The sequence below is a fragment of the Hesperophylax consimilis genome, chromosome 3 (assembly GCF_061612785.1).
Source record: "Hesperophylax consimilis isolate HC1 chromosome 3, BYU_Hcon_1.0, whole genome shotgun sequence".
NCBI classification, from domain to species: Eukaryota; Metazoa; Arthropoda; class Insecta; order Trichoptera; family Limnephilidae; genus Hesperophylax; species Hesperophylax consimilis.
In genome coordinates this window covers 69,427-95,942 of record NC_142838.1, presented here as the reverse complement: position 1 = coordinate 95,942, position 26,516 = coordinate 69,427, and the positions used below count along the sequence as shown (strand labels likewise).

At 34.4% G+C, this 26,516-nt stretch overlaps 2 protein-coding genes across 7 annotated transcripts in view; both read left to right on the top strand.

Moving 5' to 3' along the window:
- ken (zinc finger and BTB domain-containing ken and barbie protein) overlaps nt 1–7,879 on the top strand; it is a 110,638-nt gene extending 102,759 nt beyond the window's left edge. For all 5 annotated transcript variants that reach the window (XM_089647035.1, XM_089647034.1, XM_089647027.1 and 2 more), the window contains exon 7: nt 35–7,879. In XM_089647035.1, coding sequence (XP_089503161.1) covers nt 35–982 — 948 coding nt within the window. In that variant the 3' untranslated portion in view covers nt 983–7,879. The remainder of the gene's footprint in view (nt 1–34) is intronic.
- A 13-nt stretch (nt 7,880–7,892) lies between these two features.
- On the top strand, nt 7,893–24,162 carry LOC149424787 (apolipoprotein D-like). 2 transcript variants are annotated; one of them, XM_089647040.1, is made up of 6 exons: nt 7,893–8,068; nt 10,854–11,138; nt 12,127–12,284; nt 13,147–13,331; nt 22,682–22,965; nt 23,592–24,162. In XM_089647040.1, exons 2-6 carry the CDS (start codon nt 11,049–11,051, stop codon nt 23,892–23,894), a joined length of 1,020 nt encoding a protein of 339 aa, XP_089503166.1. In that variant the 5' UTR covers nt 7,893–8,068; nt 10,854–11,048; the 3' UTR covers nt 23,895–24,162. The 2 variants fall into 2 exon arrangements, with proteins under 2 accessions (XP_089503166.1, XP_089503162.1); XM_089647036.1 differs by having other exon boundaries at nt 7,893–8,075.
- The last annotated feature ends 2,354 nt before the right edge of the window (nt 24,163–26,516 follow it).

Sequence of the window (26,516 nt, the reverse complement as noted above, 5' to 3'; positions counted from 1 at the left end):
ATAGACAATTGTTAATTCGAATTTCTACTTTCAGGCTTTATTATCGAGGAGAAGATCGACATCATCGAGTATAGAAGAACATGCGGTAGAAGAATTATATCGAAGGCACCTCGCGGAAAAACTCTCACGAGTGCACGAACACGGAGGATCGCATGGAAGAGTAAAAAGAAAATCTAATTATATCGAACCGTTAGATTTAGATTCTAGAGGGCTAAAGCATGAAGATTATAGTCATTTGAAGCCTCCTGATCAAGATCTCATTTCCCTCGTTCAAACGTCGCCAGAAAACTATGTAGTAACCCCGCATCGGAAACGGCGACCCGGTTTCCACAATTCTCCATCGCAAAACCCGCCCTTCGTTCCGTTTTCTCCGAGCTATCTGGAGGAAATGGCACACTTACGGTATCGAAAGAGCCTGGTGCAGGCAGGAGTCCCTCGCCTGTTGACTCACCCGCTGAGCGCGTCCGCCCCGCCGCACCTGGCCGAGCGAGGGCTGTCGCCCGCCCCCGCGCCCGCGCCGCCCGACCACCGGCCGCCCAGTGCGGGCTCGTGGGGAGCCTGGTCGCTGTGCCAGGCGCAGGTGGGGGCGGTCGACGACGCGCCCCCGCTGTACCCCCCGGCGGACGAGGAGCAGGGCTCCAGCAAGCAGCCGCCTGTGCGCGAGTACCGCTGCGAGTACTGCGGGAAGCAGTTCGGCATGTCTTGGAACCTCAAGACTCACCTGCGGGTGCACACCGGGGAGAAGCCTTTCGCGTGTCGCCTCTGTGTGGCCATGTTCAAACAAAAGGCGCATCTTCTCAAACACCTTTGTTCCGTTCACAGAAATGTCATATCTTCCAGCGAGAACGACGGTCGCTCCAACAGGGCAGGAAGGTTCAACTGTTGCTTCTGCCAAATGTCTTTCGAAGCGATGCCAGAGTTGATCAGGCACTTGTCTGGCCCGCACAACAACTTACTGCTCAGTAAGAACCTTCACGAATGACTGCTCATTCTCGATTAAGCTCGGAGACCAGTGGTCTCTCTTGTAGACGATTGCTCCGCGGGGCTGACCTTTTTAAACTGTTGATATTTTGAGGTTAATTTATTGTCAAATTACCTCAGAAATGTACATAATAGCAGTAATATGATAGTTTTATTCGTTTTATTGCAGAAACCAATAAAAAGGATGGTGGTCCAATTAAAATGTAATTTGTTTAAAAATTATGCATCGGGACCAGTAGACACAGAGATAGTATTTATTTGAATGTTAATTATGAGAATGATTAAAGTACCAATAACACGAACGCACTTCCACCGATATGGATAATAATGTAAAATGTAAAATTTAGCTTAGAGTAAGATACAGGCTGGGATGCACCAGGGGCCAGCAGAATGCACTCCTGCACTCTCAGTCTGCACAGCCGACCACAGCAGTAGTTGCTTCCATCCTCATTCCGGACACTTGACGTTCCTCTCACGGTGTGCTCTTATAAAGAAAGTCCTCCGCCCAGTTTGTAGGTACCTACTGTTCGGAGGCCTCTGGTGCAGCGGCAGGCGGATTGTTTTTACATTTAATCTTGTATATATGTTAATACAGTGTGCTCCTATATATTTTAAACTTTTGTTCGTGTAATGTATTGCACATCTTCGTAGATATTTATTTGAAAGTATTTAAGAAATAGTTTAATGAAAACTAACTGTCCATTAATTTACAATTTAGTGAATCGTTAAGATTTACTCTTCATAAGCTGGTCTCGTTCGTTTGTTTCGCGTTAATACAATGTTTAATAATTCAAATTCTGTAGGAAAGATGTCTAAACATGCGAGAGATTGCATAACATGGCTGTATGTGACGTCTTCTCTGTTCCAGTAGTCTCAATGTATGTTAATTCCATAATAATACATTATATGTGATAGTAGCGACAGGTTTGCCAGTATACTCTTGTTTATAATAACGCCTGCCGCGACCCGCCCAAACCCGACATCTTAATTTTAAAATACGAATGTGTTCACCAAAATTTGTTAATATCCTGCAGTATATTTATAATAAATATACACCAAAGATTTTAACGAAATGCTTAGATCTGTACGAATGTTGTTAGTTGTTGACGAGGAAATGTTAATGTTTTTTATACCTGAAAAGCGAAATACCATAGGATTTTGCATTATTTAAGAAATAATTATTGTGTATTTATGTTATATTATAATATTCAAGTAAATAAAATCACGAAACTAAGTATTAAGCTCAGTTGTTTCACAGAACTTGATAATTAACTTGTAAAAGTTCTTTGAAATAACTAGACTTAGCTAACTGGCATACTTACAATCTAATAACGTGCTTTCAAAGCTTTAAACTGTGTATCTAGAGTTCAATTACGTAATAAAATGAACCTAAAATATCATTATTCTGAACAATTATATAATTTAGTACCCGCATAGGTAAAATTACTATTTCTATAGTCTTACAGGATAATGGCAAAATTTCTATAGTAAAATTATTAATACAACTTGCTAACAGATTTTTCGATGTTAGATAATCTCTAGCCCTGAGCAGTTAATATTGATTATTGATTATTATCAAAATTGGACTTTTTGGTGACTTTCACTTGAAAAAGTTTATTTATTGACCATGCACATACCAGTGAAAAATCATTGATAACTTACGAAGGATTAAAGTTGGTATAATTTTAAAAAGATTTTGTTTTGTAAAAGTGTAATCCAATAAAAAAATATATTATTGATTGACACAAGTGTTCTAAATAATATCGTGTCAAAAAACTTAAAAGCACTTCAAGGCTAAATTAGTAAAAAAAAAAAGTAAAAAAATAAACTAAGCATATTTCTATTATTGAATCTTTACCAATCCTAACCATCGAATATCACGAATCCCTACCACATCTTTACCTGCGTATGAAATCTACGGAAACTTAAAATCTTATATAAAATGTGATTGTATTGTATGTTTTATGTTTAAGCTCATTTGATATTAATTGTATTGTTTTATTAATTTCTATATATTTTATTAAAAAATATATTTTAAGCGATGAAAGAAGCAAACAAAATTTTACGTAATTATTAATTTAATATTTTGGCTATGAAATAATTCAATTAATAATATTTTACCACATTGGAAATTTTGGCAATATATTTATATTAAGACGACACAATAACCTAAAATAAACTAAGGAATATTAAAAGGAACGGCTCCGTGGCCCTTTTCATGCAAAACATACATTTAGATTTTAGTCCAAAATACCTAATTAAACTATATTACTCCGGATAAGTGCTAATTTATTTATTTGAGTTTTAAATAATAAAATATTAGCCATTAAATAATTTAATTTCTCATGATGTTGGATGCAACTTTTTATATTTATTTGTGAGTTAATTAAAAATTATTTTAAAAATAAATTTTACTCTATTTACTATACAAAATAATAATACACGATGAAATAAAAAAAAATTAATTAAAGCATTTTGATGGACTTAAATTCAAATTACAAACGATTGATTTCAGTTGGAACCCAATGTTAGTTCTAGCCAAAAAATTCCCTTTTATGATACGTTTTATTTATCATCATAAATACAGTAGGTAAAGTAAGGTTATTTTTCTAATAATTACAATTGACTTAACAAAAAAAAATCCTACATTGCCTTTTAAATCATGCAAATTTAATTATTTAAGGTCCCGTGCATCATAATTTAAATCACAAATAAAATAAAATAAAAGTATCCGTGCTGGATATTTGATATATATTTTAATTAAAAAATATTATGTAGTTTGGTTGGGTATTTTAGCCTCAAATTTAACATTTTGTATCAATAAGGTCCGTTCCTCTTAACGACGAAAGTGGAAAAACGTGTATAAAAATATCCAACGCGCGATTCGGCGCATTAAACGGACCTGCAGTAGAATTTCCCCTCACACGTTTAGAAAATTGATCTTTCAGCGGGGTTTATTTAAATTAATTCTGATTAACTCTCAGAAGTTGTGATCTCTTTTACTAAAATCGCAGATGTTTCTAACTGAACATCTCGGGAAATAACTAATTCGTCGGCCAGAAAAATAAAATCTTGTGCTTTTCCCAAATTTTATAGCTCAAAATTTTTCAAACCGTTTAAAGTAAAATATTTAAATTAATCTAAAATATAAATAAGTTACATTCGTGGGAATGGGTCTTAACAAAAGATAGTATAGTTACGAATTCGTCGTAATTAATTAATATAAGCCCCGAGCAAACAAACCCCCGTCGTGTGTCGCCTTAATAATAATATTTTACGGAAATGGGAAAGTTCCCAGATAATCAAAAATACCGAAGCCACCTCTGTACTTAGGTTTTTCACTATATTTGTGTTTAGGTTTTCTCTTATCTGAAAATACTACACGCAATGAGGAAACGGATAATTGAAACAAAATTAAAATATTTATATTTTATTATATATTATATTTTATACATATATTTATATATACATTGAGTTAAAGAAGGAAGTAATTTTAATAAAGTGAGCTGGGCCAGTTTTCCATCCCCTTGTTTCAAATGATACCCACAAGAGTGCCTTATTTAAAATGAAGGTGCCTCTAGAGGGAAAACGTAAAAACACAACGTTTCCATTTATCTTCTCTGTTTGGAACCCATTATTTAATCACAAAACACGTTATAAATAAATATGTATCAGTTTAAAATCTTCTTGCAGACAACAAATAATTATTTTCTATGCTTTAAAACATTCTATCGATTCCAGAGAAAAGTAGTTTTATAAAGAGTTATGATTAAGGACCGATGTGATACCAGTAAGCAGTAAGCGGAGTCCGCTTCAATAGTGAATACACGCTGCTTATATTTTCAGATATATTATTAACTAGTATTAACTAAATACATATTTTTATACATTAAGGGCTCTGACACACTTGGGACCTCAGGTTTATTGAGCGCGAGTGCTTCAGAAGCTTTGTCCAGACGGTGCAAGGCGGGCGTACGAACAGCATCAATCGCCTTCTGCCGTGTGCACATGGACGTGTGAGCCCACCGGTAAACCCAAAGCGTGCTTTACTAGGCTGCCTCGTGTCGTATGAATGCGCGCACACAGCGCGCCGCCAAACTGTCACATACGCTTGCCTCGTACGAGGACGTGTCCATCAGGCTGCTTCCTGCTTCAGCTATAAACCTCAAGGTATCTTCCATTTAGATTCCAAGTGACAAGTGTGTGACAGCTCTTACCTCTTACGGCAATATTTTTTAAACAAAGATGTTAGTGTACATATTTTGTTTAAAACAGTATAATTTCATTAAACTTAAAAGAAATTGTTGACAGTGTAAATAAAAGTGTACAATATATTGTGTTATAAATAATGTAAATTGGTTAGAAAATAATAGAATATCAACAATTTGTTAAAAAAATGTGTTCTTATAGTTTAGTAAATTAATAAAATATTTTTAGTAAAAAACTTTTTCATTCTCCGATATGAATTATAATTTTCAATAACATGTTGATCAGCACCATTTTTAGGGCCGTGTGAATTTGACCAGTTTTTGATCTGTCGTCAAGAATGTATTATTATTGCAAAAGTCTGATATGATTGACGGATGATCAACACTTGATCAAACCCTAACACGGTTAGCGGAGAATGTTATATTACGAAACGGTTAGGGTGAAAAAATCAAAATGACGGAAAAGATGGGGTCGAAATAATTGTGTGTGCACTCAGCAATGTAGTTGTGTGCGACTACCAGCAGTATATCTAGGCCCCAAGCATTCCCTACCAGCAGTACAGTATAGCAGGCCCCAAGCATTGACTACCAGCAGTATAGTATAGCAGGCCCCAAGCATTGACTACCAGCAGTATAGTATAGCAGGCCCCAAGCATTGCCTACCAGCAGTATAGTATAGCAGGCCCCAAGCATTGCCTACCAGCAGTATAGTATAGCAGGCCCCAAGCATTGCCTACCAGCAGTATAGAATAGCAGGCCCCAAGCATTGACTACCAGCAGTATAGTATAGCAGGCCCCAAACATTGACTACCAGCAGTATAGTATAGCAGGCCCCAAGCATTGCCTACCAGCAGTATAGTATAGCAGGCCCCAAGCATTGACTACCAGCAGTATAGTATAGCAGGCCCCAAGCATTGCCTACCACCTTCCTATTCGATGAAGAGACTTTTCAGTACTACCTCTGCACTACTGCCCGGAAGAGGACAATATCTCAAGCAATTGGAGCAGTATATAGCTGTTGTCACATAGGTACACCTGCTTACTAGTCAAAGCCTTCGTAAAATACATTGAAATTTAACAAAAAATCACACTTTTCCGCTGGTGGTGCAGGTTAAAATTGCTTCTAAGCATATCGCCTGTTTCGATTTATGCAAAAAGAAACGTAGCCTAAAATTATTTTATTTTGTGAAACTCTCGAGTTTCACAAAAATATATGTTCCTGAACATCTCCTGAATCTCCTAATCATGTTCCTGAATCTCCTAATCATGTTCCTGAATCTCCTAATCATGTTCCTGAATCTCCTAATCATGTTCCTGAATCTCCTAATCATGTTCCTGAATCTCGCTGTGTTATGATGATTTACGTCATTATATAAAACACTGTGCCCTTGAGGTGATTTTTAACAAAAACAATACTACAAATCTTCCGAAAAATTATATTATTACTATCAATAAAATTTTTAAATACACGTATTTGAATGTTGGATGTGGCAATTAACCAACTCCCCGACATCCGATCGAGCTGAAACTCTGCAGATAGACTCGTTGTCGATGACAATGCATTATTTTGGTGACAATCACGCATACATACGTGGATATACGCATTTTTATTAAATTGGATGACATTACGGTAATTAATATACGTAATAAATGTCTGTCCTGCCCATTCGGGAAGTGGCGCAGTTGTTGAGGGGGAGGAAGGTTAAATCTTCGGTCAAATGATTTTTTCTTCAGGTTTAGGGCTGAACATAACAAAAAATAAATCGTCACCTTAATTTGTAAAATCAATAGTCCATTTAGTACATAAAATAATCCAGATCTAAAGCGTATCTCAAAAATTCATCAGTTCAAAAAAACAACAGTTTTTTGTTTCTAAAGTTGTCAAAATGGACTTGAGTAAATTACCAATTAAGGTGGCTCTGTACTATACCATAACTACATATGAGGATTATTATCTTGACAAGGATATCAAATGGTGAGGTATGACATTGACATGGTGGGTGACGGTATAGGCGGGCTACTCGGGAACTGGTGTCCAGAATTTGAGCGCCAGGAAGGCGGGATTTAAAACATTGGCTTCATTGGTGGAGGCGTTTACTAAAATAATACCTGACTTGACCATTGACCACTGCTGTCCAAAGTGCGTACGCGGTGAAGCGTTTACTAAAATAATACATGCCTTGACCATTGACAACTCCTGAACGAAGCGCCTACATTTCTAACAAATAGTCAATACACAATGAAACAGGGCCGGCCTTCTGCCCATTCTTGAAGTCTCAATTCAAGATTATCACTGAAGTCATTCGTTTTGCGTCAGCGGCTCACAGTGTACTTACACTTCATTACAACAAAACTCTTTACAAACACGTGAAAGTAAGCGAGAATTAAAATGCACGCTCCCTTCAATTTCTGGAATAACATAATATAACCGAAGTTTCTGCATGGACTTGCAACCTGGTTCTATTCATTTTGGGAGACATTGGTTCTCCAGATATATAATTGCTTATAATTATTATTACGAAAAATATGGTAGGTACTAATGTAATATTATGTATTTTTTAATTCCGCAACTCGGTAATATAGTACATGAAAAAAAAATCGTTTTAGGTACCTGCCTAGTCTGTCCCAGATATTAGAAACCTTACACTAATTGAAAGAATTTATTGCTAATTCAATAAAGCTATCCGTTCTTCTTGCAGTAGCATACCGACACTGAAGCCCTACTAAAGAAGTTGAAGCTAAACTGCATTCAGTACATATTCGCCAGTGGGACGCAGTGTTGGCGCGGCTTGGATTGACCTGGACTGGATGGACCAAGAGTTGTGGACTGCAGCCGAAGAACTCCTCTGGACTATCCCGAGTGGCACCAGTCGACTAAGGTTTAAAGTATGGCTCTTTTCACAATTATAATGCTACATTAAGCGACTATAATATATTTTAGTTTAGTTTTTACGTGCGTTTAATATTATAGTATAAGATTATTCTTTTAAACGTGTCTATAAATTCAATCCAAAGGTTGCTATTATTTATTTATTAATAAAAATAAACCTAAATATGTATACATACGTATATACTTTACCTATGTACGTAAACTCTTAAAGATAATAATGCTTGTTTGTTATTTCATTAAAAAAGTGGATCTACCTAACTAGTTTGCCAAGAAAAATGTGACTTTTCCAACGATGACCATTATGATCACGTGTGACGATACCAGTTTTTTTGCTGGACGCCAGAAGCCAGAAGCCAGCTAGAAGCTAGAAGCTAGTTGCTAGAAGCTAGTTGTATACAGCAATTTACAACTGTACAGGGCACAGTACTTGCGGAGTGCGCTGGGTACGTATTGTGGTAGTATAGTAGTGTGGGTCGGTTGCCATGCATAGTACCATGGAAGGGCATCCCAGGCCATTGGCTTCTGACTAGAGCGCCCTTAGCAGAATCCCAATGCGATAGCTAAAGCGGATTATTCAGTATAAAAATAGCGCTTATTTGAGAAAAATAAAATCTCACTTTTATATTTAATATTTTAGGAGCAGGTAAAAATAATCATAAATAAATTATCAGCAACGATTCACTTACTGCATTCGTTCTTCGAAATAAACGATACCACAGTTGTGCTCTTAAACAAAAAGAGAGAGGGGTACTTGTTTGACGAAGGGTATCTACCCCAAATAAAGAATGTAGTCTGCTACACAGGTCTTATTAAAGAAGCTTTTAAACCATTTGTCAACAAATTATGGAGAAAATTAAATATTCGTTAGAGAAACATCATCTAAATACTCAATTCATTATTACCGAATAATACAGATTATGGCCGATGTCAGTCTGAATGTTTTTTATGTTCCTACAAATCCATTTTTCCGTTAAAGTGCGGAAATTGTTCTGTTCTCAGTGTCTTGGCAATTTTTTAATTAACTTAATAAAACTTTTACAATTCAATAAATAAACTCCAACTTCACATTTTGATACGCCGCACCTAGTCGAGGAAACACCACGAAATCAAACATAAATGTTATTCGGCTAATATTTATTGCCATAGCGTAAATATAAAAAACATTATTTCGATAAAGGAATTGATTAAATCCCTTTCAGAAGTATTTTACGCCGGATTACCCGTCCACGAGAAGCAACGATAAATTCGCTATTAGCTATGAGGCAAATTTAAAATTTAAATATTAAAGACCGAAAACGGTCCTCCGAAAGGAAGCAGCAAATACTGCAGCATCTCTGCAGTTTATAAAACATTTTTTCCAATCCTTCGATTTCAATAATGGTATTCCGAATATAAATTAGACCAAAGACAGTGAATTTAATGTCACTCAGAATGTAAATATCTTAGTTTAAAGACAAGGGACTCTAATTACAGTGAATATTATAAAAAACTAGTCTGACATGTCGATAAAGAATTGATTCATACTTCTTAAACATTTTGTTTGCAAACTAGTTAAACATTTAAATTTTTCAATTAAATAAAAAAACATGGGTTGAAAGGTGTTTGTTCAAGTCTTATTTTTCTTAGTTCATAGGTAAAATATGCATAAAACAATCAAAAAGGCTATGTTGTGAACTTACTTTATTCGAGCATTCTTAAAACGGTGTGTAGTTTAATTTAATACTGTTACAAAAATTATGTTAATTTAGTACTGTTACAAAAATTATGTTAATTTAGTACTGTTACAAAACACGCATTACAACGAGTTGTTACAAAATAATATCTGGTAAAAACCTGTATTTGTTTTTTAACCAGTACATATATTCAGTGGCGGCTCGTGAATTTTGGATGTTTTTGAGTGCTAATATTACAAAAAATGGCATTATTGATGTTGTTGTAGCTTAAAATGATTTTTATTTTTTTTTCGAAAATTTTTGATTTTTTTAATGAAGATTTTCAGGAAATTTCAGTTTGACCGTGCGTCACACGGATTTCCTGAAAATCTTTACACAAAAAAACGAGTTTCCGAAAAAATAAAAAATCATTTTCAGCAACATCAACATCAATAATGCCATTTTTTATAATATTAACACTTTAAAACACCCAAAAGTTACGAGCCGCCACTGCATATATTATCTACCTAAAATTAGTAATAAATGAAACAAATCTAATTCAGAAGCACTGTGCAAGTGATCAATATTTTGTACATTCTATGTATATTATTTTTTTACGTTATAAACAAACAGTTTTGCTATTATTTAAACCACCAATTCCTTTAAAAGAAAGGCTTAAAAAAGGTAACAACTAATGTGCCTGTAATAAGGTTTGATTATTGCTTCCCTTCCCTTGTTCATCGGTTAAATTTAGTTTTGTAAAAATTTCATCAGTTATTAAAAAGTCTTCTTCATATTTTCTCAAATAAATGATGTGTTTTAGCCTTTACCTTTATAAATAAATTATGTGTTTGTAGCCTTTCTTTCAATAAAGGTAAATGTCATAAAAGTTTTTTGGTGTATTTAAGGCAAAATCATAATTAGAGCAATGTACCCATCATTATATTAGTTTCTTCATATTTAGTATTGTGGCTGTCGTCGTGACAAACTAACATAAAACTCTCAATGAATGTGCGCTGTATGCTTTTTAAAAGATACATGTCAAAAGGTATAATTCAAACATGTGTTGTAATAAACTAGGCGTCTTCATAAACATTTGCAAAAGACGTTGTTAATTTGTAGGAAAACCACATCAACGAAGAAGAGCATTGTCCGCAAGGAGAATCGGCTAGCATCGAGTTTCTTCAAGTGCAGTAGGCAGTAGATAGGCAACTCACCCGGGTATAAAGGTGCAGCCTCCAGCCGCGCGCGCTTATTCCACGCCGATCTGCCGTCGCCCGCCTCTCTGACCTGACCCGATAAGCAGCTCGCACCAACATGTGGACCGCCAACACCCTCCTCCTGTGGACTCTGGTCGCTGCGGCCTCTGCGCAGATCCCTTCTCTCGGCTGGTGCCCTGATTACCAGGTAAATCAACATTATGAATTCATTTTATTGGCTACCGAAAATATTCATCAACCGAATTTTCTTTCGTTTTTGTTATCTAATAGCATCTTACAATTTGTACAGTTCATATTGCCTTTGCATATCATTAGATTTCAGGAGGAAACATGTGTTATTAAAGTTATCTACCTATTAAAGATTCAAAGGTTCTTTTTAAATAGAAACCGTTGGAAGTAATAATAACAATGATGATTTATGTATTGAATGAGGAAAAAGGACACTGAAAAGAAAAAAATACAAATATTCTTCATTTTTGAAAAACTTTGTTTTATACTACCTATTTTATTTTTTCATAAATGCCAAGTAATGTAAATTACATTCTAAAACTTGATTGTTATGTTTATAATTTTATTTCGCATTACAAAAACATTAATAATCATCTACGAAGATAAAATTAAATTAGTTTTATTCATTCATTATGTACATTATTTTATTATGTAAAAAAAATATTAATTAAAATTCAATGCAATTTCGTTATCGATTTTACGACAGCAGTGCTATTCGTGCTACTGAGTAAAAAAGAATATATTTTTACACATTTTTATTTTTTCTTGTTTAATCACTTCGGAAAACAAAGGCAAAAGAGTAATAAACTTCTGCAATCAATCAAAATCTCTTGTGAATTTATTAATCTTAAGTTATTCTGGTTCAAGAACCGGCTGAACATGCGTTACCCAATACAAACAAAGCTCGGGCATGTTAATTGGTAAACTTGGCATTGGCTACAATGTGATACGGTCCCACTCTGGGTCTGGCATACCCGTTATACACAATAACCTACCTACAAAGAAATACCTACGCATAAGCAATATGCATGTTCCGGTTGTCAAGTGCATTCATTACGCAAGCACGGTGACTCGTGACATCACCACGAGACGGTATGCCATCGCATACACCGACACCACCACTCGTCACAAATCACCAGTTTCCAGTGGATGTTTATTCTTCGCAGGCCATGGCGAACTTCGACATGAACCGGTTCCTCGGGACCTGGCACGAAGCTGAGCGGTACTTCACTGTGACGGAACTGGGGAGTCGCTGCGTAACCACGACCTACGAGAAGATGTCAGATGGAAGGGTTTTTGTTTACAACGAGATAAAGAGCGCTATGTGAGTAGCAACCACTGTCAACCTTTAAAGCATCAATATAAATCTATATCTCCTACACGCAAGTTTCGACGCAGTCGCAGTCGCAGACGCAGTCGAAACTTAGCGCTAGAGTTATTGTCTCACCGACATACTGAAAGCATCTTCCACCCCGGAACTAGGGGCTAAAATACTACTGCTGTTATTGAAATTATTTATTTTTTACTTTAGATTTTAACCCACAATCAGTATGAAAATGGTGGAGATGAATTAAAAAGAATACGTGTATCCGGCATCGCTCGGCTTTTCTCTACTTTCAATAAATATAATATCCATGTATTATATATAATATGTATATATATAAACTTTCCGGAAGAAATTCTCTAAATGACAATGAAAACCCTATCAAACTCCCCTTACATCGTTTAGAAGATCTAAGGGCACAGACAGACGCAGTTAGTGATTTTGTTTTATACTATTTAGAGATACCGATGTATTGTAACGATTACGAATGTACTAAAATTTTATCAGGAAACGTCCTGTAATCCTGTTTTTAGTTCATTATAATATGGGAGGTTTCGGGATGTTCCCGAACGTTACAGAATATTCAACAAAGTTCTGGGATGTTCTGGAATGTTGTAGAATGCTCTCGAATACTCTCGAATGTTCTGGACTGGTCTAGAATTTTCTAGAGAGCGAAACAGACCTTATATCTTCAAAAACACGCCCTTCAGGTAAAAACTGGAACCTTATTCATGAATAAGAGGCTACCACACCATATAAGTCCCGTGATCGTACCGGAACTCGTTTCTGAGTTTTGTTGTGTTTTCTATCGCTGTGCACTTACTTTTAAAATGTATATTGATTTTATGTACCTGTTTTCCAGAACTGGATTTAAGCGAGTGATCGAGGGACAGCTGCAGCACGTTGGGAGGGACGGCGAAGGGAAGCTGTCGGTGAAGTATTCCTCGCTGCCGCTGCCCTACGACACGCACTACACCATCCTGGACACCGACTACGACACCTTCGCCGTGATGTGGTCCTGTAGCGGCATCGGCCCAGTCCACACGCGTATGTTCAACTCCTCTCGTTTCTTTACTGGTATTCCATCTTCATATATGTATCCCACCCTTGCGGAAAAATGACATGATGGTTAGACATAGTGGCGGCTCGTGACGTTTGGGTGTACTTGAGTGCTAATATAAAAAAATGGCATTTCTGATGTTGTTATAGCTGAAAACGATTTTTTATTTTTTTTTGAAAAGCGATTTTTTGTATGAAGATTTTCAGGAAATTTCAGTCTAGCCGTGCGCCGCACGGAATTCCTGAAAATCTTCGTACAAAAAATCATTTTTTCGAAAAAAAATAAAAAATCGTTTTCAGCTACAACAACATCAATAATGCCATTTTTTGTAATATTAGCACTCTAGTAACCCAAAAGTCACGAGCCGCCACTGGTTAGACAGCTGGTTAGTTAGACACCATATATATAGTATCATAATACGCTGTCGGTGAAGTACTAGTAAGTGAAGTACTCCTCGCTACCGCTGCCCCACGACACGCTCCATACTCGACACGGACTACGACACCTTCGCCGCCATGTGGTCCAGCTGCAGCATCGGCCTGGTCCACATGCGTATGTTATACTTCATCTTTAATTAAAAAAAAAAATACGAACAAAAACAAATCTTCACACCATCCAAAAAATAAAAAAAATATATTGATAAACGTACATTGCCTTTTGTTAACCAATAATACAATATGGCTTTAAAAGATGAGATAGAATTTGTAAAAAAACACCCATAACCATTTTACAAACCACAAAAAAGAATATTTAAAACAATTTTACTTAAACCATGTATATGTATATATTCAGCAGAACTTCTGTTTAAATAATTTAAAGTAAAAAAGCTAAATGCACTGTACTCGTCCTTGTACCATGCAACATTACTAATTTCAAGTCAGAAAGCTAAATAAATTATATTTGTACCATCCAAAATTACTAAGTTAAAGTCAGATAGCTAAATGCATTATACTTGTACCATACAACATTACTAATGTATAAAGATAATTATCTAAATAATTCTGCACATTCTAAAAATAATAGAAAACTCAGACAAACATAATTTCTGAGAAATCCAAAACCATATATGGCAATTCAACTTTTCAATTTTGCAGGCGGGTTTGGGCACCGCCGCCCCGGTAACCATTTATTGGATGACCAACACCTCCCCGGCCATAGGTCACCCCAAGTGGTTTGCTACGTTTGGTAACTTAGCAATGTTTCCCAGGTTTATGGGATGAGGTTTATCTAAGTCTTGTCGGCGGATGAGTAATATGAGAGACCGGTTTAGGGGGACCTTTTTACTTCTCCAGCTGGACTCTCTCGACCCATCGCCTTAGTAGAGGGGATGGATTCGTACATCCGTCACTCCTGGACACATTGCCCCCCACATACCCCTTCCTACCCACCCCTCATACCCCTTTCCTTCCCAGTACTTACTCTCCTTCGTTTCCCTAAAAAGAGCTTTCAATTATTATAAGGCTCTATATCAACAAAGTGTAATCAGTATCAATGCATTTTTTTAGATTGTGATGACAGCAAGTTCTTAGTAAAAATAATCTGTCCAGATAGTGGCTGAAGCAATTCGATGTGAAACAATGACCTGTCTCTAGTTCTGGGACTCTAATATTAATTGATGTCATAATAACGCACATGTCTCTTGAAGTTCAAATTCTTTCTTTACTAGAATTCCAGAATCAAATACATTCCCTTTGCCTATGTTAGTTGGCTATCCCAATTTCAATAGCTATGCTAGCCTGGATTTCATGCACTTGTGCGCAAATCCTCCGTCTTCAACTGTACCAAATCATTTATTATAAATAATATACCATAGTTTAAAACCGCTTAATAATATGGGGACTGTTGGATTTGACTTACTCTACAATTGTAGAGTAAGTACAGAAGAAGTTTCTGAGATATTTATATCTTAGAGACTTTGGGTATTATCCCAGGTTATATTCATCAGCCTTTTTGTCCAGTATGCTATGTGTAGGTATAAATAGTCTCGCCGATAAGAGAAAAACTGCTTTGCAGGATAGCCTTCAAAGTCAATTCACTCCAAACACTGACTACGATGACCCTGCCTTCGTAGCAAAGGTGGATTCAAAAGTAGAAGCAATCTTAAATCTAGACCCTGAAGATCCCCTGAAAAAAAAAGTGGCCGGTCCTGACGGCATTTCAAAAATATTTTTAAAATATCTGTCAACCTATAACAACCATCTGCAACGCTTCACTTCAACTACGTTGCTTTCCAGAAGATTTTAAAGAAGCTGACGTAATTTGAATTCCCAAACCAGGCAAGGTTCCATTACTAACGGAGAATCATCGGCCAATCATCCTCCTTCCATGCCTAGATAAAATCCTGGAAAAATTCCTTCACTCAGGACAGTAAATTTTTGCCAGGCTTCCAACATGGTTTTAGAGCAGGTAATTCCATCTCTCACCAACTCCTGCGTGTTGTGGAACACATCACGGAGGACTTCAATATCAACTCAAAATGAACTCTCTTGGTTATTCATTAAGACTTACCTAAAGATAGATCTTTTAAAGTTTAAATAGACAACATATTCTCCACAATCCGCCCCCCCCTATCAGCTGGAGTACCACAAGACAGCCAACTCTCTCCATGCTTATACAATATCTATTTCTAGCGATATTTCTAAACCAATAGATCATAACGTTAAAATCATTCATGTCTAGTTCAAGCGTCGAGAGCATCGCCACAAAGCGTGTTCAGGGACAAACCACTCTAACTGAAGAGTGGTGTAAAAAATGGAGAATATCAATAAATCCAACAAAAAACGCCGAAACCGTTTTGTCAAAGACACGGCCAAAACGGCTCCCATTAATTAGACTGTTTGGGGAAAAGGTTCCATGGGAAAAATCGATTAAATACCTAGCTGTAACGCTTGACTCCAAGCTCACGAAAAAATAAAAGCAGCAAATAAATGTCTAGCAGCACTCTACCCGATGATGGTAAAACAGTCGTCTATCAAAGGACAATAAATTACTGTTATAAAAAACCACTATAAGGCCAGGCTTCACCTACGCTTGCCCCGTTTGGGAGCATGCTGCTCCAAGTCACATAAAAATAATTCAAAACTTTCCAAACAAAGCCATTAAAGTTGCATTAAATGAACCTAAATGGAGTAGAATTTCAACTATCCATAATGACTCCCAACATTTCGTTGATAAAGAACTTTTTTGTTCAAGCAACTAAATTTTATGACGGCCTTCCCAGCCACACTAATCCTACAAAAAATAAACTTGCAAGATATAGCGAAAATGAAAAGTTTATATAAAAAAAAAAAACGAAATGATCTTCGGTTTTTTTTTTAAATTTAAACTTTTTATGCTTTTAATTATTTGATTTAAGCTTTTTTTGGATTCTCCGGAAGGAATAAAAACCTGCACACAGCCTCAGTATAGTTTTAGCTCTTATTCAAACAAATCCTTAATAATACAAATATAAAAGTAAAGTATATATATACTACATTTAATCCAATATAAATATGCTAAAGTCAGTAAACTCATTTTTAGGAAATCTGTAAATAAATTAAATCAAAAGTCAGAAAACTGCTTTGCTGATAACATAATCTTCTGAGCGTTAATATCTGTATTCTGGATATTATTAAAAAATATATATTTTATGTTCCTGACAACTTAACAAGAAAGCGCAGGCACAAAGCAGGCACAGGACTTTTGTTGTTCCCAGATGCAAAACTAAACTACCAATGGAAAAATGATTCAGCTTTTAAATAGCTAGTCGCCAAACATTAATATTTTTCTACTAAACATTTTGAAAATTTAAAATCGTTTTATCACTCAACTATATTCAATGTAAATCTATTATTGGTTACATAAACTGTTCCACAAGGCAGCCTTATCTATCAGCCCAACCTTTAAAATAGATACATAATTAATAGGTAGGCATATCGAACACGTATTTTTTTATATACAAGTTATAATTTGGTAGTAAAAATACACCATCCTCCAGATCAGAATATCTATTCCCAAGATTATGAGTGAGGGAAAAAATGAGGTACTATAATGGTCGTTGGATGGAAAGCGATCCTAATTTTTTTTATTTTGTTTTCCATGTAATCTTTTCGATGGCCAAAGCATTAACGTAAATACTTTCGTCTTTACAATATTAGAGTATTGTTACACCGTTACTAGTATTTTGCCGCGAGTGAGGTGACTGCGGTCACTAAACCCAACCCATTATGGACGTGCTACAAATAATAGAACATATTAAACTAGAAATCTCAAATATTTCTACCAAACAGGACTCCAAGGCCAAAACTAATCTGGAAACAAACATCAAACTTCTAGAAGAAAAATGGATGCACGAAAAAACTTCATTTCAAAACAAGATTGTTTCTCTGCAAACCAAACTTATAGAAAAATTAGAAAAAAAAATTGAAAATTCAAGTTATATGGAAAAAAAACCTATACAAGTCGACTAAAAGAAATCCCGTAATCGAAATATTCATTGATTATTAAAAGTGAAAATTCAAATATGACATCAGACGCAATAAAAGAACAAATTTTCAAAAAAATAAAAATATCAAATTTAGGCATTGCAGTAAATGGAGTTCGTAAAGCCGCCCAAAATAAACTGATAATATATTGCCCTACTAAAGTCCACGCAGAAAAATTGACGGATGAAATTAACAAAACGCTCAAAAAAAATATGGTTGCGGAAGAACTAAAAAAGAAAAACCCAAAAATTTTCATAAGAAATCTACAGGCAGATCTGACAGAAAAAGATATAATCGAGGCTTTAAAAACCCAAAATGAAGGTATCAAAGATATAATGGAAAATGATACAAAAAACACTGTAAAACTAATAAAAATGTTTAAACCTAAAGTACAAAATGGACTCACTAACTATATACTTGAAACCAGCGGAGCACTGAGGTCCTACCTCATTGAAAAGGAAAAATCAATATAGGATTCAGCAGAGTACGAGTGGAAGATGCCAACCCCCTGACGCAGTGCTACCACTGCTTTAAATTTGGACACACTGCACTGAAATGTTTGAGCAAAGACAAAAGCGCGACCTGCTTACATTGTGCTAAGGATCACGAATGGAAGGAATGCCCAAACAAAAACTCGGAAGAAACATGTAGCAACTGTATTTACCAAAACAATACTTTTAAGATGACCCTTAACACTAATCATAAAGCAAACAACACAAACTGCACTTACTTTAAAAAGATGATGCATATAGCGCAAAGTCGCATAGACTATGATTAGGTATGTTTATATGTATTATTATTCTAAAAAATCAATGCTTCTAACCAAAACTTTATTTAAATACTTAACATCTTCTTCTGATAAGCACAATAATGTATATCTTTTACTTCCGAAATATGAGTATCTCATATCTTTAATATTTTTTTCTTCTTTAAATATATTATATTCTAATTTATTGTCCGGTATCTATAGTGTTAACACGGGAGTATTGAAATGTATATTGATGTTAGTTTATCCTAGGTATACTCATAAATGTAGAAAAAATATTTATTTTTGTCAATTATTTAACCAAAAACTTTCTGAACAAAGCAAAAATCTAACTAGGAATATATTGGTAATGTTTACTTCCGTAAAAATATTTATACAATTTATTTGCCTTGATAAATTCTCACACTTGTTTACATACTATTGCCGCCTATTAAAATATTATTCAATATGGGTGATTTGAACGTAGATTTTGACACCTCTGAAATCGCTTATGAACGCACACAAAGTTTTGAGAACTGGATTATCCAAAAACATGTTTCGGGAAATAATAATTTAACTGCAATCAACTTAAACATTCGATCCTTATAAAAATATTGGGATACGTTTCTTGTCGTTATCTCTAGCTCTCTAAGTAATATTGATATAATCACGCGTTGTGAAACGTCGATTAATGAAAATGATATACATCTATACAAAATATTGGGTTTCACTTCTCATTATTTTTGTCGAAAAAACAAATCGGGAGGCGGGATTATTTTATATGTGAAAGATCACCTAACGTTTGAACAAATTAACATAGTGCCAATTAAATTTGAATGTGTCTACGGAACTATTTCTGTCAAAAAACATAAACGTCTACATATATTGGCAATATACAGACCACCTAATTCAAATAAAAAAATATTTCTCGAAGAGCTAGATGTAATATTGGGAAATATTGAAATTAAAGAATCCGTTATGGTACTTGGGGATACGAACATAAACTTATTAAATTATCAGGAACCAATTGTAATGCAATATGAAAACATTATGGCTAAATTTGGATTTTTAAAATATATTAATGACGTGACCCGTGAAGCCATACTGACTCACTATGTAACGGCTACATGGCTAGACCATATCTATGTAAGAGAGAGAGAGACAAATGAAATCAGCTCATGTGTATGTGAAACTATAATAGCGGATCACTACCTTATTGCAACAACGATGCGTTTCTCTACCTATGAGGCAGGTACCACCAATAAATCGCACCATACGAAATATACTGTAATATCGGAAAAAAAATCGACCTACTCATTGAAATCACTGATTGGAATGAAATACTAAACATAACGGAACCTTACTTAATTTATGAAGAAATTAAGTTCAAATATGTTTACGAAAAAGTACTGAAACAAAATCAAATACAAATAAACAGCGTAACAACCAAAAGGGCTGGATAAATTATAATCTCATTGAAAATATACAACTACGTGACACATTATGGAGGAAATGGAAAAACACGCCTAACAATAAAATATATGAAATCAAATTCAAGAAATACAGAAATAAACTAAATAAAAAAAATATTAAACACAAAAAAATATACTATAATAACAAATTTAAACATTGTTTCAAGGACATTAAAAAAACATGGAATGAAGTAAATCAAGTATTGGGTAGGAAAAATAAATCCGTTTGTGATGAAGTAATATCTAAATATTTCTTAAATTCCCAAACTGCGGATGTGGTGGCAGAAAACTTTGCAAAATTCTTTGACGACGGTGTAAATCAGTTATTGCACGAATGCAATGTTCGAGCGTCTGAGTTGAAGCAAGAACATTTGCAACGTTCAATGTACCTACCAAGAGCTAATGCTGAACAAACTGAATGCATTATCGGAAGAATGAAAAATTCAAAGACACCGGGCGTGGATCTAATTCGCATGTATGATCTAAAAAAACATGTTAAATTATTTAGTCCTATAATTACTCACCTAATGAACAGAATTATTGACACAAGTCACATTCCAGCTGAACTAAAATGCAGCATCATAAGGCCCATTTTTAAAAATGGAGACCACACCGTAATAAATAATTATAGGCCTATTTCCTTATTACCCGCATTAGAAAAAATATTAGAAAAATATATATCTATAAATTTGGATAAATATTTAAATAATTTGGGCATTATTGATGAATGTCAGTATGGCTTCCAAAAACAAAAAAGCTGTGATAAACTGCTCGAAAAATTTTCCAATTATATAAATTCAGAGCTTAACTCAAAAAAACATGTACTAGTATTATTTATTGATTTCTCAAAAGCTTTCGATACACTCAGCCATACACAATTAATCAAGGTACTCGAAATCATAGGAATCCGTGGTAAACTCCTATCATTTTTCAAAAACTATTTAACAAATAGAAAAATGTATGTAAAGATTTTGAATGTAATGAGTAATTTTAGATTTATTAAATCAGGGGTGCCACAAGGGTCAATTTTAGGACCAAAATTATACATTATATATGTAATTGCCATGTCTAAACTTTTTAAAATAGTCCGTAGATTTATTTTTGCTGATGATACTGCACTAGTTGTCTCTAATGAAAACCCTGAAATAGCTATTCAAGAATTACAAATTGACTTTAACGAGCTACTTAAATGGTCTCATGATGTAGGATTAATTATTAATGTCAAAAAAACTAAATGCATGTATATAAGATCACCGAGCTTGAAAATGTGGAACTTACCTAAAATAACTGCACATAATTTTGATTGTATACATAAAAAATGTATAATATTTGCTGCTGTGAAAAAATTGATTTTGCAAACGAATATACTTACCTTGGCATAATCTTAGACAATAACTTTAAATGGGACAAAAGTGTGATCAAAATTTGTAACCAGCTCCGATGTTTGGCGAGTAATTTTTATAAATTAATATTTGTATTGCCTCGATGTACTCTCAAACTCATATATCATTCTATGGTTGAATCAATACTTAGATATGGAATTTGAACTTAGGGACACTCGAGTAATATTAATATTAAATACATTCAAAATCTACAAACTGCTATAATTAAAAAAATTGTTAAGCCTAGCATTTACAAACAAAGAAAGAACTGAAAATTACTGTATGGCTCTGAGGGCCTACTCCCAATTAAAGGGCTTCTCTGGTTTATTATAATTATGGATAATGCGGGAGAAAATGCGTACAAAAAGCCATTGGTGCATAGTCACAAAACAAGATTTACTGAAAAAAAGGCCTAAAAATTCCACTAATATCAAATAAGTATGGTAGCAGAACACTTGACTATTTGATACCTGTGATTTATAACAAATTTAACGAAAACTTTAACTTGAAAAATAATGAGGAACCTTGCCCTAAACTGACAAAAAAGTGGTTAATAAATGAACAAAACGTTTATCTATCCTAAACATTATATTTGGTATTAATATTTAAACTTAAGCTAATGTGTATTATGTTATAACATTAAATGGTAGAACCTACAGACAAGCTGAGTGTCACAGCTTTGTGGGACTACCCATATCTTATATTGTATTAAATGTAATTATATTAAATTTACTAAATAAAATAAAAAATAAATAAAAAAAATAAAAAAAATTCGCCAATCATTTTGATCGTCACTTCGTTGATACATGCATCATCTTTAAACCGGTCAATTAATATTATTAATGAGACGTAGAGCGCGTCACTAACCTAGGCTCATTTTCAATTAGACACCATAAATTTTGATAATATCAGTGTCCTGGTAAGTAATACGGGTTGAAAAAAAAACGATTAATTTTTATTGGAAGATTTAAAAAAGATTTTTCGTAACACCAAAGTAGGAATGTATATAATTTGTAAGTTGTAATTTTTAGAAAAAAATAGTTGTAATATATTAATTCTATTTTCCCTGAGCACATGCATCAGCTTTATCAGGAGATTTTGTCTAATATAATATAAATCAATATTACTATGCTGTAAAAAAAAATATTGTCTGTAAAAAAAAAATAGGAAAAATTATTATTATTATTTTTTTAAATGTATAAAAGAAGGTGGTCAGAATCAGTTTTTGACTCAAAAAGTTTAATAAAATGTCCACCTTTTTGTTTGAATTCACAGAAAGTGCTTGGGTAATGACAAGAGATCGCCTGCCCCCCAACCTGGTGCTGCAGAGGGCCTATGGGGTTCTAGACAAATACAAGATCTCGAGGGCTTTCTTCATAAAGACGGGTCAGGAAGACTGCACTGTGCAGCCGCAGGCCATCGAGCCCGTGGACCCCGTTGACCTCAAACCCGCGGCGGAGGCTGCACCCGCGCCACCAGCCGCTTCGTCCGCTGCCGCCGCTGCTCGGGACGCGCAGGACGTGCTGGACTCGAAGGACACGCAGGCAGTTCTCAGCGAGGTCGAGTCTACGGAGGAAGATTCCTCCGAACAACTTTAATACTCTATACCTATCTCTAAGATGTATAATTTGCTTTCTCTCGCAAACACTTTCTTTACCACTTTGTGACGAGCATTTTGAAAAAGATATCGGGCTATTGGGCAACGCGGGCCGACTGACAAAAATGTTGATAAACCCTGAAGTTGGCTGGAATGACCCTGACCAAATATCCGTGTGTCCATACTTATGTATAATTCACCAAAGGCCCTAAATATCAATTATTTTGCTAAATCGATTATTATGGTTTAGCAAAATTATTGAAATTTGAAGCATAAAAGTATTCATTGGAAGACAAAAAATTGTGAGAATTTCCTTTAGAAAATTTGAGAAATTTCCCTTGAAAATTATTAATTAAGTGGAAAGAATGTAGGCTTACCAACCCACATAATATATGTAAAGCTTACTAACTTGCACAGTCTTCCGATACCCTTAAAAATATCACCAATTCACATGCGATGACAAAATCATTATTTCTGGTGACACTTTTTAATTTTAGTTGCCATGCTGTAAATTTTAGTAATTTATTTTGAAAACGTTAGTAAAAACGTTGATGTAATAAAAAAAATAATGGTTTTGTTTTTCTTCAGGTGTCACAACAAGTAAAATCAGTTGGTCCCCTTCCTGTAGCAGAGTTCATCATATCCAATGTCGTCTTAAAGAAGATTGTAGATGAACCCATTGCCTTAGACGTAGCAATTCCAATAGTAGAACTTAAGTCGCTTCCTGAGCTAAATGAACCAAACCCAAATAAGGAGAGAAATGAAATTAGCGAAAGCAGAGAAGATCCAGTTGCATTGGTTCAAAGAATCAGCGATGTTCAAACAGAAGGAAACGACGAGAAATTAGTTGAACCTGTTGCTGAATCCCTCAAATCTGTAGAAGACAATTAATATCGCTCGTGCACCCTCTTCGGACGCTGTTCCACCAACTCTTTCACAAAAAGTTGATGCATAATAAACCACGATCCTACATGCTAGCAAGCCAATAAACATTAGATTCTAGATGCTATCTGATTATCTACGCTACTAGAATAAGTTAACACACAACTTTTTTTCATTGATGTGAACAGGGTCATTAATGATCGTGTTGGTCTTTTCAATTAAAATATACCTATCCTTTGTAAAGAAGTTTGCTGGCATTAAATAATATTAATAACTATACATATTTTCTTTTACTTATTACAAATATTTATTTTAACCTGCTCATTAAAAAAAACTTAGATTAGATTTTAATTTCCGTTATGCACCCGAAACTTGGAAAAAATGATCTTCAAATAAACGTAATAGAAGGCGCATAGCGTATCCAGCTTATAGGTATGTGCAATTACTGGTTTCAGTTTTTACATATGACATAATCCAAAACAATATTACCGTGTCAGAAGGAATGAAAAGTAACGGTCAGTGGGGGTTTGGGTTAAAGTTGAAAGATTTTATTTCGATTTCAGTCGTCCGGTGTAACGGCTAACAAAATATCATATGTGTCCATAGACAATACAATTATAATGTAAAAAATTTAAGCAACATATTATATAGCGATATCTTTGTTTTATTCAGTTTCATTTTCCAATGTACATTTGTTACTTAAATTTTGTTTACTTTGCCACCGGTTTCGACACAACAGTGTCATTAACTAGCAATCATAAAACAAACTTAAAAATTATACTAAAATAATAATGAATTCTTTTGAAAACAAATAGGTATGATTTTAAATTTTCACGGCCAAAAGTATTATGGGGTATTATGCCGTGTTGCGATATCTTCTTATTTAGCCAACGTTTCGGACAGCATTGCAGATTCCATCATTGTCAGATTATACATTTGCCCTGGTGAATGGTGGAGATAGCGAAATACGGCATAATACCCCAAAAACAAATCACTATAAAAGTTAAGTAACAAATGTACATTGGAAAATAAAACTCAATTGAACAAAAATATCTAGAAATTGTTATATAGTTAATGCCCAAGTAATAAAAAAAATGTGTGTAGGTAATTAAAAAATATAACTTTCGTATGTCACTGAAATTTGTTAAAAGCTTGGCATGGAAGCGTAGGCATATTTACTAGCGGGAACTCCGGAATAATTAAATGTGCGAATTAAAAGCACCAAATATTGGTACAGCAAAATAACTTTAAGAGTTTATTTATCCTACTTGTTATGATGGTGCTAATTCACCGAACGTTGTGAACCACTTGGGGTAACCTATGAAAGGGTTATCCAGGGTTGTTGCTTATCCATAACCCACCACCCAAATCACAAGTTCAAAATATATTGTTACAAGAGTAAAATGAATGGAAGATTTTATCAAATACTGTAGAATAGTTATACTACCTCCGACTTCTGACATTTTCCATACACACTTCGATGGTAATATGCTATACTAGCGCCTCATAGTGGCACGAGTTGTGAGGCTTGGTTTTTCTATCATTTATTTTTTTCTGGCTACAGTTTACAGCAAACATACGTAAATACTGCGAATATTTATTGGAGTTGGACGTATTAATAATACTCTAGGGTATTTGATTGTATTGAACACAATCAACGGGCGATTGGTCTTCTTGTAACAACAATGTAATTTAATTAAACATTTTAATACCTAGGTCTGGTGTGGTACTATTACTGTGGTACTCTACCCTTTCAACGGAAGAATGAAATGAAATCAAGAATATCAACCCCCGTTACAATGCGCCCATTTAAAACATTCGAATTGAATTAAGTTATTTTTTCAAAACTATCAGAAATGTGCTCATTAAAAAAGACTTAATCAAAATCTACATGGTTCTCTGCCAATCACTGTTAGAATACGGTATTATCGGATGGGGCAGTGCAAATAAAAATATACTAAATCCACTAATTAAATCTCAAAAAGCCATATTGAAAATTATACTGAAAGTTCCTGTAAGAACTAGCACTAACGAAATCTTCACCAATCTTAACATCATGTCAATTAAACAACTATATTCTAAAACTATACTAATTTAAATTCATAAGTACAAAACCCAAGAAATAACAACAAACACGTACAATAGAAACACTAGATCTCATGGTCAAAAACTTATCCAACAAATAATTACTAATACAACATTTGGGCAAAAAAGCTTCTTATATCATAGTATTAAACTCTACAACAAAATACCACTCTCACTCAAAAACCTCAACACTTTAACATTTAAATCTGAAATAAAAAACTGGATACTTAACATAGGGAGATCTGAAATAGAAAATTTACTGAGATCAAACACAGACTAAAACAGAATCAACTGAACTATACCAAAAAACACTTCATACATATATGTATATCAAAAAACATCGTACTTATTTTAAAATTATTAAAAAAAAAATTATATTGCATGATATATGTTCATAATTAAATTCATTTGTAACTTTGATGTAATATTAATTTTCTTATAATTAAATTATACATAATATGTAAATGAAATCCTCAGCACGGGAGATCCCAGTGAGGATATTATTATATATATTTTTTCTTCTTCTTTATGTGCCGTATCAGGTCC